The 14960-nt window shown below is 57.6% G+C and overlaps 1 protein-coding gene across 1 annotated transcript; it reads left to right on the plus strand.

Moving 5' to 3' along the window:
* The first annotated feature begins 1878 nt into the window (after positions 1–1878).
* On the plus strand, positions 1879–14371 carry LOC111142379 (sialic acid binding Ig like lectin 15). Its single transcript, XM_022495403.1, has 6 exons — positions 1879–1930; positions 8892–8951; positions 9339–9722; positions 10823–11203; positions 12361–12391; positions 14290–14371. The coding sequence occupies exons 1-6, from the start codon at positions 1879–1881 to the stop codon at positions 14369–14371; spliced, it is 990 nt and encodes a 329-aa protein (XP_022351111.1).
* The last annotated feature ends 589 nt before the right edge of the window (positions 14372–14960 follow it).

Consider the following 14960-nt stretch of genomic DNA (forward strand, 5'->3'; position numbering starts at 1 on the left):
GGCAGAGAGGCAGGCAGAGAGAGAGGAGGAAGCAGGCTCCCTGCTGAGCAGAGAGCCCGATGTGGGGCTTGATCCCAGGACCCTGAGATCATGACCTGAGCCGAAGGCAGCAGCTTAACCCACTGAGCCACCCAGGCGCCCCATGGAATTGATTCTTTTCCAAAGTTTAGTTTTCTAGAGTTCTAGCAAACATTCGTAGCAGAGACAGGTAACTAAGTACCTGGCAACATCTGTTCCCTGCTTCCACGGTAATAAATTGTAACTTTGTGGCCATAGCATCGCATTACTAGCGCCCTCACTTCCAGGGCTCCCTTGCAGCGGGGCCAGTGGGATGGGAGTGGATGTGACGTATACAACTTTTGGATCACGCATAACCCAAAACACAAGCCAACTGACTTAGAGTTTCTGTCTTTCCTGGTGAACAAGCCTGATTCCCACCTTCGGCCTTAAGAGGCATTAACAATGTCGCAGGGGAAGGGGGTGAGGGTGTAAGGGTATGGAGGAACCTGGACCCCAGAATGACCAGGAGAGGCAAGCCACCTGCCAACATAAACAGCTCACTTTGGGACTGTCGTATGGGAGATAAATCACCTTCTGTTTTTTTAATCTATTGTATTTGAGAGCCCCCCGCCCATAACAGATTAGCCTTTATCCTCACTAAAACATTTCCCTCTCGCCACGGATTGGCTCACCTTTGCCAGGCCCTTACCTGGTTGCTCTTCTGTCCAGCTTTCTGGCAACCTTGCAACAGCTACAAAGTTTCTGCCCCTGGAATAAGATATTTCTACCTGGCATTTTGATGTTCTGAGCACGCTGACATGTTTGTCTGGATTGATTTGCTTAATAATTTCACTATTTCCCTTTTATGCAGCTTGGTCATGTAACCATTGTCAGTGATGACTATGTTTGCGAGATGATTATTCTTCTGGGAATAATCACGACTTCAAAATCTGTATGGTCACAGTAAGACAGCTTCATCAAAATGAAAACCCATGCTGGGAGCGCCTGGGTGGTACAGTTGGTTAAGCCTCAGACTCTTGATTTGGCTCAGGTCATGATCTCAGGGTGGTGAGCTTGAGTCCCATTGTGAGGCCCACCTCTGACCCCCTTCTCCGGAGCACACTGTCTCCCTCTCTCTCTTTCTCTGAAAAAAAAAAAAAAGAAAGAAAGAAAGAAAGAAATGAAAAAAGAAAACCTATACTGGCGCATTAAAAATGCAGGAAGGTGAGGGGCGCCTGGGTGGCTCAGTGGGCTAAAGCCTCTGCCTTCGGCTCAGGTCATGATCCCAGGGTCTTGGGATCGAGCCCCACATTGGGCTCTCCACTCAGCGGGGAGCCTGCTTCCTCCTCTCTCTCTGCCTGCCTCTCTGCCTACTTGTGATCTCTCTCTCTGTCAAATAAATCAATAAAATCTTTTAAAAAAAATGCAGGAAGGTAAAGAGGGAAGGAAGGAAGGAAAGAGAAGGGAGGGAGGGGGAGGAAAGAGGGAGGAGAAGAGAAGAAGGAAGGGGAGAGGGAGGGAAGGAGGAAGGGAAGGCCGGCACCATAAGAACAGCAGTTTTTCCAAAGGGACCAGAGGCCATGGAAAGGACCCTTCATCTTCCTCATGTACTTCTCTGTTTCCTGTCCTGGAAAATCATCCGAGTGGTTCCCCTGTTAGTTTTCCACATGACTAAACCCCACGGGCCTCATCAAATCATAACCAGGCTGCCTGACCACGTCTCCCCAGTTCCTCCCATGCCTGGAGCCCAGTAGGGGTGCAGACCTGGGCACACCGCCCATCCCTCCCCTGCCTTCTCCCACAGCCTCGTCAGAGAGGCCTCTCCCTGGTGGCTGAGCCGAGCGCAGGGCTGGCCTGGGGTCTTCAGATGCTTACAACATGGACTGGTCCATCAGACTCCTGGCCTGCTTGGTGGGCATCCTCCCGATGGGTGAGTCTGCCACTATTCTCTCTGGCCCACACTCAGAACAGAATAGATGCTCACAAAACCACAGGGACAGTCTTCTCTCCTCGCACCTGGGGCAGCTGGACACTCCAGGAAGCAGAGGCGACGGAAGTCAGAAGTTCAAGCCCGGGTTTTGCCTTCGGTTTCCAGTGACCTGGGGCAATCCTCTGACTTCTCGGGGCTTCCGTGGCCCCACCTGTAGAAAGGCCCCCTGCTCGCGCCCCCCGCCCCTGCCGTGAGGATCCTGGGAGATGACGGGCAGGCTCAGGAGAGGACAGTCCAGGCTCTGAGGGTTTTCGGGGGTTGTGGTCCTCCAAGTGCTGTATCTCTCCATGGGCACAGCCCAGAGTGGAGGGGAGGAGGCACGCGATTGTTTGGGGTAAGAGTGGGGGTGATTTCCCACGGGGCATGGGGCACATGAGAGAGGGCACCCTGAGCATCCAGTGGGAATCCCAAGGGCTGAATGGGATTCAGCAGCAGGCTTAAGTGACAACGTCATTGGTCACTCAGCTCAGTGACTTGATGTCCCCAGGAACAGTGTTTTGGTTGGGGACCAACTGCCTGAGAATTTGGGTGGCGAGAGGGCCATTCACTTAAATGCAGTTCCTTTGGCTCTTTGCCCGACCAGCAGAAGGAGAGTATCAGACAGCAGGGCTCGGGAGTCTGCATGTTCAACCGTCTTCTCAGGTCACTTTTTTTTTAAAAGATGTATTTATTTATTTATTTTGGGGGGAGGGGGACAGAGAAACTCCAGCAGACTCTGCACAGAGCGCACTCAGTCTCACAACCCTGAGATCAGATCTGAGCCAAAAGCAAAAGTGGGACACATAACCAACTGTGCCACCAAGGCCCTGTCTCTCAGGTCATTCTGAGGCATGGGGTAGTTGGGGGCTATCAGGATAAATGACAGAGGCCATCCTCTGAGCACCGGTCCCTCCCGTGACTGGGCTCCCGGACTCAGCATCAGTGCCCCCACCAGTGGGGCCACGGGCCGTCATGCGTGGCACGGTGACTTCACTGGCATCATGGTACTCTGAGTTAGTCCATGTTCCTCATCTGGGGTCCTGTCTCCACGACTGGATGATAAACTCCTTCTCCTTCCTCTGGAGCATTCAACACAGGCAGCGTCCAGGTCAGGTCTGGTCTGGATAATTGCAGCAACCGCCCACAGACGGCTCTTAGACATGCTGGGCACTTTAATTAGAACCGCACGTAAGCCTCGGAACAAACTGAGAAAGGAACTACTCTATTCCCTTTTCCCGGATGAGACAACAGAGGCGCAGAGACACCCCATGGGGGGTGTGGGTGGATGTGAGACTCCAGACCGGGCCCCCACGGGTCCCCACCCCGTGTTGCCGCCTCTCCCACCACACACCCAGTGGTGGGGGCGACGAGGGGGGAGGCTCTCTTTTCCCAGAGTGACGTAACTCCGCTGACTTTCTGGGATGATTTAGGTTTGGGCCCCACTTAGACAATGGGGGCTGGAGGAGGGGACCCCGCCCGGACCCGGGGCTGGTAAAAGAGCGGTTCAGACGTGAGTGTCAACGTCACATACACCTTTGAATCCCGGCTTTGCTACTTACTAGCTGTGTGGCCCTGGGCAGGTGGCCTAACTCCTCGGAGCATCAGAAAAGTGGGGACGCTGGCGCCCGGTCGGGTGTTGTGAAGGACGATTAGATCGTGGATAAAAGCTTGCCAGCCCGGTCCTGGGGCTAAGTGATTGTGCAATAAATGACAGGGAAATCTTGCTGAAGTCACATACCCTGGGGAGAGGCAAGGTGGGGGTGGAGGTGGTTTGGGTTGATTTCTTTCCTCCAGTTGAGGGTCAGCTGCTGTGAATCAGTTAAAGACGGAAAGACTTAGAGGAGCCTGAGCAGTCACGTGTCCGAGAACAAAACCCAAACCACACAAGCGTTCCCGCTGTGGGTCAGATTTACCCAGGGGGGCTGAGGCTTCTGGGGGAGGAGATCACTTTTTCTCATACTGGCAGCATCTTCACTGCTCCCCTGAGAGGTCCAGGAGCTAGGTGAGGGGATCCCGCTTTCTGAAACCCCCCTGGAGGCATTCGCCTGTGAGCTGCTCCATGGGACAGCGGACCTAGACAGGAGGCCGAAGGACCAGCTTGGCATTGGCTGCGATTCGGGAACCCGGGGGCTTCCTGAGCCGGTGCCCGAGGTCCCAGTCTCCTCCCCAAACACATCTCTGAGCAGAGGACCAGGGCAGGCCCTTGGCAAAAGTGAAGTGGGAGGAATTCATCCAGGAAACCCCCTTCTACCTCCTGTGCCTTTCTCCTTCATACCGATGCCACCCACCCCCCAGCACCCAGTGCCCTGGGGCAGCCCCAAATCTCCCAGGGGCTCATGCACACTCTCCATTGTCTTTCCCCTCTGGCTCCCCACACATCTGCTCCTGGAAAGCTGGAGCCACCAGGGAACAGGCAGGTGGGAAGAACAACGGTCTGGGAGCTCTGACTGCTTGGGTGCAGCTGGTCCACAGCCCTCCGAGAAGCAGGTAGAGGGGTCACAGTAGCGGTCATCCTCAAGGACTTGTGTCAGCCTTGACAAGCAGCTCGTTCACTCTCCACCATAGCTCTACAAGCGAGGACCCTTGTCCCTACTTTAAGGAGGCCCATGGGAGTCAGGTGACTTTTCTGGGGTGTCACAGCCTGGACTGAACTGCTGGAGTCTCCCAGGAGCAAGGCCCACCTTTTCTGCCACCTGTGTGCAGTGGTGGTGAGCCCGGAGCACAGGCTGGCTCAGAGGAATTTCCTAGCTTGGAACCACTGCCAAAAAACAAACCAAAATGCAAGACAAATCACAGCAGTCGTCCTAGCTCATGGGAGTGCAGGGGAGCGCCAGGGGTGGGGTGCAGGGAAAGGCCGGGGAGGAGATGGCCTGCTGTGATGGGTCCCGAAAGAAACGAATGGGAGAGTTTCATGAGCCAGGATGCTGCTTCTGCTCCTGATGGTTCCTGTGGCCAGCAGCGTGGGCTGAGAAGTCCTAGCTGGGGCAGAGGAGGACGGGCGGGGAGCAGGGCCCTGAGAAGGCTGAGGGGAGCACGGACAGAGATGAGCTAAGTGGGCACTCTGAGGAGAGCACCCCGCGGCCTACACTGGCCCCAGACCACGGTCAGCTGTGACTGCCCCTCTGATCTAAGATGCCAACATGAGCTACAAAAGGTGGGATGTCAAGGTACCACGTCTTCACCCCTGCTGCATCACCTGGAGATGTATGCCCAGAGCACCCCCTACCACTGCTCGGCGCCCCGACCGCGCTCTCTTGCAACCACACTCCCTCTGCAGGGCTGGCGGGAGCAGGGGGCTAACGTGCATCGAGCACTTGCTGGGCGAGCTACATGTGGCTTCACTCAACCCTCAAGCCCGTGAGGAAGGTATTAGGCACCCCATTTGGCAGCAGAGGAGCCCGACACCTGGGATATTAAGTAACCTGCCCGAAGATCCCCCAGTAAGTAAGCAAAGGAGCCTAGAACAGGGCCAGGCTCAGACCAGGTGCTCATAAAAGTCGGGGAAAGAATGAGCACAAGTGCGATGGTCCCCCAGGTCCAGCCGTGCCAAAGCTGGAAGGCAGGGCCACCATGGCGTGGCAGTGTACTGGATAGCGAGAAGAGTCTGGGTCTCCTGTTGACCCTGGAGGTTTAACGGTCCCGAGGCAGGGAGATCAGAGACTCTACAACCAGGGACCAAGGTTTCAGTCCAAGAGTATCCCCTCCCTTGTGCTAAATATGGACAAGAGCTGCTGGAGGGAGCAACACATGTCACAAGGTGCTGGGAGCTTGGGTTTCTGCCAAAGCACATGCATTTGCTCCCCAGGGCAATCCCTGCTGGAACCTCCCACCCTCACCCTGCGTCCAAAGTCTCCATGTAAGGGGGAGTCCAGGCGCTGGCCTCTTGAAACACCATCCAGCAGGTAAACAGGAAACACAAATCCCCCTGACAGGAGCCAAGATCTTACTACAGGGCCTCTGTGTGCCTGCTCAGCTCCTACAGCAGAAGCCTCCAGGGAGAGGGAGGGGTGAGGGGGTGGTGGCTACCATTTGTATCACACTTCAGGATGTTTCCAAACTGGGCTGTCATGCCAGGGCAACACAGCACAGGGGACAAAGTAGGAACAGGAACCACAGAAGGGGAAGCCTCGGCTCTGCTTCTGGTTGGTCAGATGAACTTGCAACAGTCACGTTGCCTCTCTGAGCTTCTGTCCTCCCTTCTCCTAAAGGGGCTATTGCCAGTCCCTCATGGGGCTGTCATGCACATGAAATGATATGAGGACTGTCTCCCAGTGAGCACCCAAAGCACTGTGTACTCTGGCCCCATTATCTGGGCATGCCCTGTCTCCCCGATGCTGACATCCTTGCCTCTGTGGTCTTGCCCACCTGCCACCTTCACTTGGAGCACCTTCAGTCTATGCCAAGGTTTGGCAAATCCCACTCCTTTCTCGAGGCTCCGCCGAAAGAATGCCTCCTCTCTCCCTCCAAGCATTCCCTGCCTGATATTTGCACACCTCTTCCCCCAGCCCCCCCACCCTCCCCTGCCAGCCTGGTCACCCTCCCTTCTGTCCTATGACAGCAATTCAACAGCGATTACTATGTGGCAAGTGCCTGGTGAGACAGTAACAACACAAATATGACCACAGATCCGCCCTCCAGAGCTTCTGGGTGCCTGGGCAAGACACACAGTTGACTAGTCCATGCCCACATGGAGAAAGTACATCTGTCAGCCCTGGGGCACAGGGGAAGGATGCCAAACCCAGGTGGGGGGTTGGGGAAATGCCTCCCTCTGGAGGACAACTCAGCAGAGGCCTGGGGCTGGCTGGGAGGGAGGTGGTGAGTGAAATGGGCCAGGAATCTTGTTCAGACAAAGGAAACCTTGTCGGTGTCCCTCATTAGCGGACCTGTCAGGCTGCAGTGTAATTATGTATTCGCAGATCTGTCTCCTTTTCTGAGTGGTGAGCTCCGGCAGGCTGATAAGCCATCTGATTGATCTTTGTAACCCTGGCTTGTATCCAAGTACCTGGCTTAGAGTGGGACCGTGTCTGTTACGTGTTTGCTCATCGATGAGTGCACAATAGCAAAACCTACCTGGGGGGGATCAGCACCTGGCTCCAGGACGCCGGCAAGATGCAGGAGGTCAGCGGAGCCTGAGGTTACAGAGGGTGGGAAGTGTAGGGAAACCGAGGCACAGGCTGAGCCTCAAGAGGGGGCAAACACTTTCTGCACCTGGGAGTGCTGAGTAAACAAGCAAAAGCTTCAGAAAGGGCTTCTCAGATTTGAAACCAGGCCCTTTGATTATTAACAACTGAACAAACAAGCTCTTAACTGGAGATAAATGTCATGTCCTCCACTTCGGGTCAAAAGCGTAATTCACTTGTCCTGCAGAAACAAGAGCTGGCTCACAAGCACATTGTGTGAAAACAGAACTCGTGGTTTTTATCTGATGGCAAGCTTGGCCTAAGCCCAAAGTGTGGTTTTATATGAGGCAGAACTCACACAACCCAATTCGTACCCCCACGCTGCTAGTGCAGCACACACCTGCGGCACACACCTGTGCACACCCCTGTGGCACACAGCCATGGCACACACCTGCGGCACACAGCTGCAGCACACACCTGCGGCACACACCTGCGCACACCCCTGTGGCACACAGCCATGACACACACCTGCGGCACACACCTGCAGCACACACCTGCGGCACACACCCGCAGCACACACCTGCGGCACACACCTGGAGGCCCCAGCTCAGGCAGCTATGCTGCAGAGAGAGCACGAAGCAGGCAGTGAGGAAGGGGAGAGGCAGGGGAGGGCCTAGAACTTCCACCAGAAAAGGAAAGGCTTAATGAGTCCATGATAGCCAAGACGGGTCCCAGAAGGGCCCTCACCTTGCGGGAATGTGTGTGCTCCCAAGAACAACATGGTCATGTGAGTCGTGATAGATGTTGATTCTATATGGGAGGATTGTGCTCACCTGTAGATAACTCATCAACGGGCTAGGCTCCTTGGAGGATGGGTGGTCACCGGCTGCGGGCTGAGGAGATTCCTACCCAAGGCACGACATACCCTTAGTAAGTAAAGCGCACTGGGCATGCAGTCAGAAAAGCTGGGTTTCTCCCATCTTCTGTCTGTGTGACTCTGGGCCTCCGTTTTCTGAGCTATAACAATAGCCCCCTGCCTTTCTCCCCCAGGGTGTCTTGGGGGTCATGTGACAGGATGTATATAAAAGAACCGTGTGAATTACAAAGCTCTCGGGGAAATATAAGAGTAGCTATATTATTCCCTCTCAAGATCCCTTTTGGGAACTACATTTGGGGTTCTAGCTGGGCAGACCTACCAGCCTGTCCTCCCTCCTCAGGGAGATACCACCCCCACCTAGCCTGGTCCTCTGAGGCCCAGCTCCAACATTCCCCCTCACCCACCTGCTCAGCCCCTCCCCAAAGCAGCACACGCATGGGACGACAGGGACAGGGGCTCTCCAGCCATCTTGGAGCTGGAGGCAGAGCATAGCTTCCAGACCTGAGCTCAACCATACTTCAGAGGCTCACAGACAGGGAGTGAGGAAACTAAGCCCAGAGCAGGAACACAGCACGAAGATCTACCACTTGTGGGCTCTCAGCTCCCTGTCTGGCTTTGGGAAGCCCTTCTGGGTTGACCTGGATTCTAAAGGGACCTCATCCACCAGCTCAACACATTAAGTTCGGAACCTACCATCCCTTGCTGAGGCCTCTTTCCCTTCTGTTAACAGGGAGCGCTGGGCTCCTTGGATGAGGCCCAAGCTTCCCTGCCCTTTAGTGCCCTAGACTGCGGGCTGTGGAGTCCGGCAGTTCTGTGTGAAAGCTGGCTATGCCTCCTTCTAGCTGTGTGACCTTACTTACGTACTCAATTTCTCTGTGCCTCAGTTTGTTACATGTAACTCAAGGATAACTGTGCTTCCATCTAGGATCGTTTGTGAGAACCAAAAGAGATACTGCAGGGAACTTGCTCAACACAGAGGCTCATAGTAAGTGTTTTTATTTTCACCATCGTGGGAGGGGGGTGCTTGGGGCTGTGTGGTAACCATGGATCCTGGGGCTTGTCTGCCCCAGGGCAGGGGTGGGAAAGAGTATGGGGTCGATGGGCCTGTAGGTGGGACGTCCCCAAATGAAGCAAATACTCCCAGAGAAGGGCGGAGAGGGGCCAGGCACCTCGAGAGTCATGGGAGTCAAGATCCCGGAGGGTGCCTCTCGAGTCACACGGTGGGTTTCTGGGCCTCCACAAGGGAGATGCTTCCTGAAATCCTGGGGTTTCCAGGCACCCCCCCCCCGGGGTGCTCCCTGAGTCCTGCGGGTTCCAGGCTCCCCAGCGAGGGGTTCCCCCAGAGTCCGCTGACGCTCCCCGCCGCCCGCAGGTGCGCCGGCGCAGCGCTGGTCCATGCAGGTGCCGGCCGAGGTGAGCGCGGCGGCGGGTGAGGCGGCCGTGCTGCCCTGCACCTTCACGCACCCGCACCGCCACTACGACGGGCCGCTCACGGCCATCTGGCGCGCGGGCGAGGCCTACGCGGGCCCGCAGGTGTTCCGGTGCGCGGCGGCGCGGGGCAGCGAGCTCTGCCAGACGGCGCTGAGCCTGCACGGCCGCTTCCGGCTGCTGGGCAACCCGCGCCGCAACGACCTGTCGCTGCGTGTCGAGCGCCTCGCCCTGGCCGACGATGGCCGCTACTTCTGCCGCGTGGAGTTCGCCGGCGACGTCCACGACCGCTACGAGAGCCGCCACGGCATCCGGCTCCACGTGTCCGGTGAGCGCCGCGCCCTTCCCGCCCGCCTCCGGCCCGCCTTCCCGCCGTGTCCCGGGCCTCGGGGCACCCGCACAGCTTCCGCCACGGTCGTGGAGAGGGGGGCGATGCACAGCACCTTTCTGCCAGGCAGGGGGCCGCACACCTGGAGATGGATGCGGGCCGCCCAGGAACTTGTTAAAAGTGCAGAATGCTTGCCTTCAGAAGAACTGAGTGGCGCCAGGGGAATGGGCATCCAGATGAAGTTCGTAGGGAGTGAATGGCCCCAGTAGCTCTCAGTCTAGGGGGAGGGACACGAGTTGAACAGTAATGGCAAGGGCCACGGTGGGATGTGTGCTCTGTGCACTGAAGGGCACACACAGCCCGCCAGAGAGATGCCCAGGGAGCCGCCAAGTGCGCAGTACTTTGCTAGACCCTAATAAAGTGGGAACCAGGGTCCCTGGTCCCTAGAGCAGTGGTTCTCCACTCTGGCTGAGCACTGGAATGAGCTGGGGAACTTTTAAAAATCCTAGCCTTCCCTGCTGTGAGGATCCCGTTCTGGGTTCCACTCCGCCCAGAACTTTCCATGCGCCCTTGGGCTGGCTGGGCGGCCTCTCCAAGTGCATGTCAGTTTCTTCCCAGGGCCTGCCGCTGCCCTGCCATAGACCCAGACATTCAACTCTAGATCTTGGTGAGGTTGTCTGGGAGTGGGAAGTGCCATTGAAAGCCTACCAGCAGACAGCCCCCAGCCCTGAGCTACAGCCACAGTAACGACCATTGAGTGAGCATTTGCTGTGAGCCAGGCCCGAATCCAAGCACCTCACATGTAGTAACTTGCCAAATCTCAACGACCCCATAAGGTAAGTGATCCACATTTTACACATGAAGAAACTGAGGCACGGAACTTCCGAATAACTTGCCCAAGGCCACATCTCTATGGGGACCTTGGCACCGTGGTGCTAGAGCGCCTGCCTACTCCCTCCTCTCTGCGCCACTGGCCCCAAATCTCTTGGTGACTGAAAGGGACTGAAAGGGGTCCCCCTTTGCCCTTGCCCTTCCCCGCCGCTTCTCTGACCACAGTTCTCTTTCTCTCCCGCACCCCTCCACCCCGTCGCCGCCCGCAGCCGCCCCACGGATCGTCAACCTGTCGGTGCTGCCCGGCCCCGCGCACGCCTTCCGCGCGCTCTGCACCGCCGAAGGGGAGCCGCCGCCCGCCCTGGACTGGTCCGGCCCGGCCCTGGGCAATGGCTCGGCCGCTGTGCCGAGCCCGGGCCAGGGTCACGGCCACCAGGTGACCGCCGAGCTATCCGCGCTGGCCCACGACGGCCGCTACACGTGCACGGCCTCCAACAGCCTGGGCCGCGCGGAGGCCAGCGTCTACCTGTTCCGATTCCACGGCGCCTCCGCGGCCCCGGCCCTTGCCCTTCCGCTCTGCGCGCTCGGCCTCAAGGCGCTGCTGCTGCTCGGCGTTCTGGCCGCCCGCGCTGCAGCCCGCCGCCGCCTAGGTGAGCTCACCCCCAGCAGGGTGGGGGCGAGGGGTGGGCGGGGGCTCTCCGCCCGGGTAAGACCGCCTGGAGACCTCCCGGCGGGACTCAGCCCCAACACAGTTTGTGCCCGCCTCCACCCCCGCCGTGCCTCATCTTGCTTTCTCGCATCTCTCCCTACATAGAGCTCAGGAGGGGGGAAACCAGCAGGAGCCCATTTTACGCTAAGGAAGTTGAGGTCAGAGGAGTGAAGGAACTTGCCTCTAGCCTAGAGACGCAGAGATAGAGACCCAAAAACCTCAGCTCGCACTCTTCCCCGCACCCCACTAAATGACTCCTCCCTGGCCCTTTCACATAGACCTTCCCAAATAGCAGCATTCCCTTGTGTTACAGTAAGCACCCTGAGGACCTACTGTGTGCTGTGTAGGTGCTCAGAAGGCAGAGATGAATAAGCCGGGCCCTTGAATGGGATGCTGGGGAGTAAGCGAGCAATTGCAGTCTGCGGGGAGCAGGGCTGTCCTGGAGCCCAGGTGCCACAGAGGCCCAGGGCACAGCTCGCCTCACTCTGGTGGGACGTCTGGCTAGGCCAGGAGGGAAGGCCTTACAAGTACGGGGACAGTTGGATCAGGAACCGGGGAAGGGAGCTGATGGTGTTGGTAGCCGCAGGTGCGGGAGTGTGCGTGTGTGACAGCAGGGTGTCCTCGGGATCCGCCGCTCACCCCACATGGCTCTCGCAGAGCTGGATGGGAAATGGGCTCATGCTCTAGGCAGGGGCTTCCCAGAGCCTCTCAGACCATCCAGGTCAGCAGCACCTGCCTCACACTCTCCTGGGACGAAATCCAAAATTAGTCACAGCTGCCCCGGCTGTGGCCTTTGCTGTGGCTTCTCCGTCTTGTCTTTTCTTGCCGGTTCTTCAGACCCACCAAGCGTTCTGGGCGCCGCGGTCCTCAGAAACGCGGGTTTTTCTGCTGGGCCGTCCCTCCCTCCGGGGTTCTCATCGTTAACTCCTGGTCATCTCTAAGGACACTTCGTACCTGGCTAGCTTGTGTTTGTCGCGTGTCCCTTCGGACCACTTTCCGTGGTGGGGTGGAGCGGACAGCAGGGCCTGTGGCCTGAGGCTACCATGGAGATTCATGCCTCCCCCCCCCACTGTCTCTCTCTCTCTGTCCCTCACACAGAGCACCTAGTCGCCCCGGACACCCCACCACGGTGAGTACCCTGCCCTCGCCCACCCCAGGCTAAGGCCCCACTGGCCCAGGCACGCAGGGTTCTTGGGGCTCGTGGCATAAGGAGAAAGACAAGGCAGAGGGTCAGGGCTGGGGTCTGGGGCTCCATCAGGGTTCTGACCTCCTCCGCAGCCTCCCAAAGTCCTGCTCTTCAGTCTCCCAAGCCCTTTTTGGCCAGACCAGGCCACGGGGGCCTGATCTCCCCACCCACGCCTCCCCCAGCATTTACAGTCTGGGCCTCACACTGGTGTGCGTGATGCTGAAGGGTCATTTTCCCATCTTACGTCCGCACCTAGATGTGATTCCTCGAGCCTGTGTTTCCTCTTGGGCTCTCCAGCGTTCTAGAACAGGCAGACTCACACAAAAGCCAGTTCGGGGTACTCATTCTCCCCCAGAGCCGAAGGCTTCGCAAACAAAATGCCATTAGACGTTCAGAGGGTTTAAGTTAGGACATACTGGCCCTGCTGTCCAGGCTCCCCTTCTCTCTCCATGTCTGTTCACGTGAAGGTCTGCGGGGAAGAAAGATTCCAGGTCACTGACCCCAGGCAGGTTGTCTGGGGGGCAGGGACGTAGGGAGGCAGAACAGGGCTTATTGGACAAGCCCAGGCATTCCCATAACTGTTCCTGTCCATGCCCTGAAGGCTTTACAAGCCACACGACCAGCCCAGGCCCCTCTCTCTAGCTGCCTGTTCAGCCGTACCCCGAGTTCTTGAGAACCCGTGTGATGTCCCTCTGTGTTGCTAACTCACGAGCTCACTGAGACACCTAAATCAGAGAGCTGAGGGCTCAAACATTTACGGAGAACCTGCCATGTACCAGACACTGAGTTGGGTACTAACGCTACAGCGAAACCCCCCAACTTCAGGAAGCTCACTTTTTTTTTTTTAAAGATTTTATTTATTTATTTGACAGAGAGAAATCACAAGTAGGCAGAGAGGCAGGCAGAGAGAGAGGAGGAAGCAGGCTCCCTGCTGAGCAGAAAGCCCGATGTGGGGCTTGAACCCAGGACCTAGGATCATGACCTGAGCTGAAGGCAGCGGCTTAACCCACTGAGCCACCCAGGCGCCCCAGGAAGCTCGCATTTTAATGTGGAGAATTTAATAAACACATAAACAAGGTCCTTGTCGATTCTAAAGTACAAGCTGTGAAGAAAATGGACAGGGCCACACAGCAGAGCCCCGGGGAGGGAGGCGGCCGCTGGGTGGGTCACAGGCTCAGGGGCGACCCGGGAAGGGGCCGATGGGAAGTCACTGAGTGGTGATGGGAAGCACCTGGGGGGCCCCATCCGAACAAGAGTGGGGGCCCAGTCTTTCCAGGAGGCCGCTGGCCAAGGCGGAGGCTGGCCCAGCTGCTTGGAAGGAGGCGGAGGGGTGGGGCAGAGGGAAGGCGGGGCTGAGCAGGGACCCAAGTGGGCAGCACGAACGAGGGAGGCAGCCAGGGAGCCCAGGTTTGGTGCCGCTGACTGAGATGATGACGACAGGGAGGAGGGGACGCAAGCCCTCACAGCTCCATCTGAGATGGGTGCTAAGTTGTCCCGGGGGAGGAGTCGGGGAGCAGCTGGAGCTCAGGAGGCCACGCCTGGTGAGATGAGTGTGGAGGGCACCAGGCGCAAAGACGGCTGTTGATGCCGCTGATGAGATCCCCTCCAGAAGACAGTGCCTCTGGGCTCCAGGAGGCCGTCCTCCACATGGAGGCCTCCTCCCTGCTCCGCAGATGCCGCCGCTGCCCTCTCTCCAACCTTAATCAGTCCCCACGCTCTGTTGGGTCTAGGCCGGGCTCCCATTTCAACTCTCCTTCCTGCCCTTTGCCGGAGCATGGTTTGGGCAGTTGGTGTATCCCCACTTGTGTACTAGGGGGTCAACCTACTTTCTCCATTCACAGGCCCCAGGCTCAGGAGTCCAACTATGAGAATCTGAGCCAGATGAGACCTCGGGACCTGCCAGCAGCCACGTGTGTACCATGAGGAGCCCCTTGGCCGCTGGCATCCACTCGTACCCCTTGAGGAGCAGAGGCCAAGGCCGGGCTTGGCTGGGACAGGCCTTCCTGGCTCCCGGCCACGTGGGCAGCCCGAGGCTGGGCGACCTCCCATGAAGGGTGTCAAGACCCTGCTCACAGAGGCTCAGTGGTCTCCTACAAGGATGTCTGTCCCAGAACCCCCAGGATATTTATGACAGTGGGACCAGCATTTTGAGTGTGTGTGTGTGTGTGTGTGTGTGTGTGTGTGTGTGTATGTGAGTGTGTGAGCTCCAGCATGAAACTCACAAACTCTCACCCTTTCCTACATAGAATGTCCTAGTAAGACAGGCCAGGCACTGGTCAGAGGGTCTCCCAGGCTTGGACTCGCTGTGTGGACCACCTCTGGGGATCTCAGTTCGGTTACTCGTGAGCATGGACAATAGTATCCTTCCATCCTGACTGCTCGGCCTGTCAAGATCGGAGGAAATAACGGAGGAAAGGGACTTTGGGAAGTACAGAGCCATGTACGGATGGGGGGGGGGGTCACAGGCTCCTCCTTGGAGGCACCCTCGGGACGTGCGGAGAGTTCTTGGACA

Source organism: Enhydra lutris, unplaced genomic scaffold (genome assembly GCF_002288905.1).
Source record: "Enhydra lutris kenyoni isolate GAN:26980312 unplaced genomic scaffold, ASM228890v2 scaffoldscaffold8, whole genome shotgun sequence".
Classification (NCBI taxonomy): Eukaryota; Metazoa; Chordata; class Mammalia; order Carnivora; family Mustelidae; genus Enhydra; species Enhydra lutris.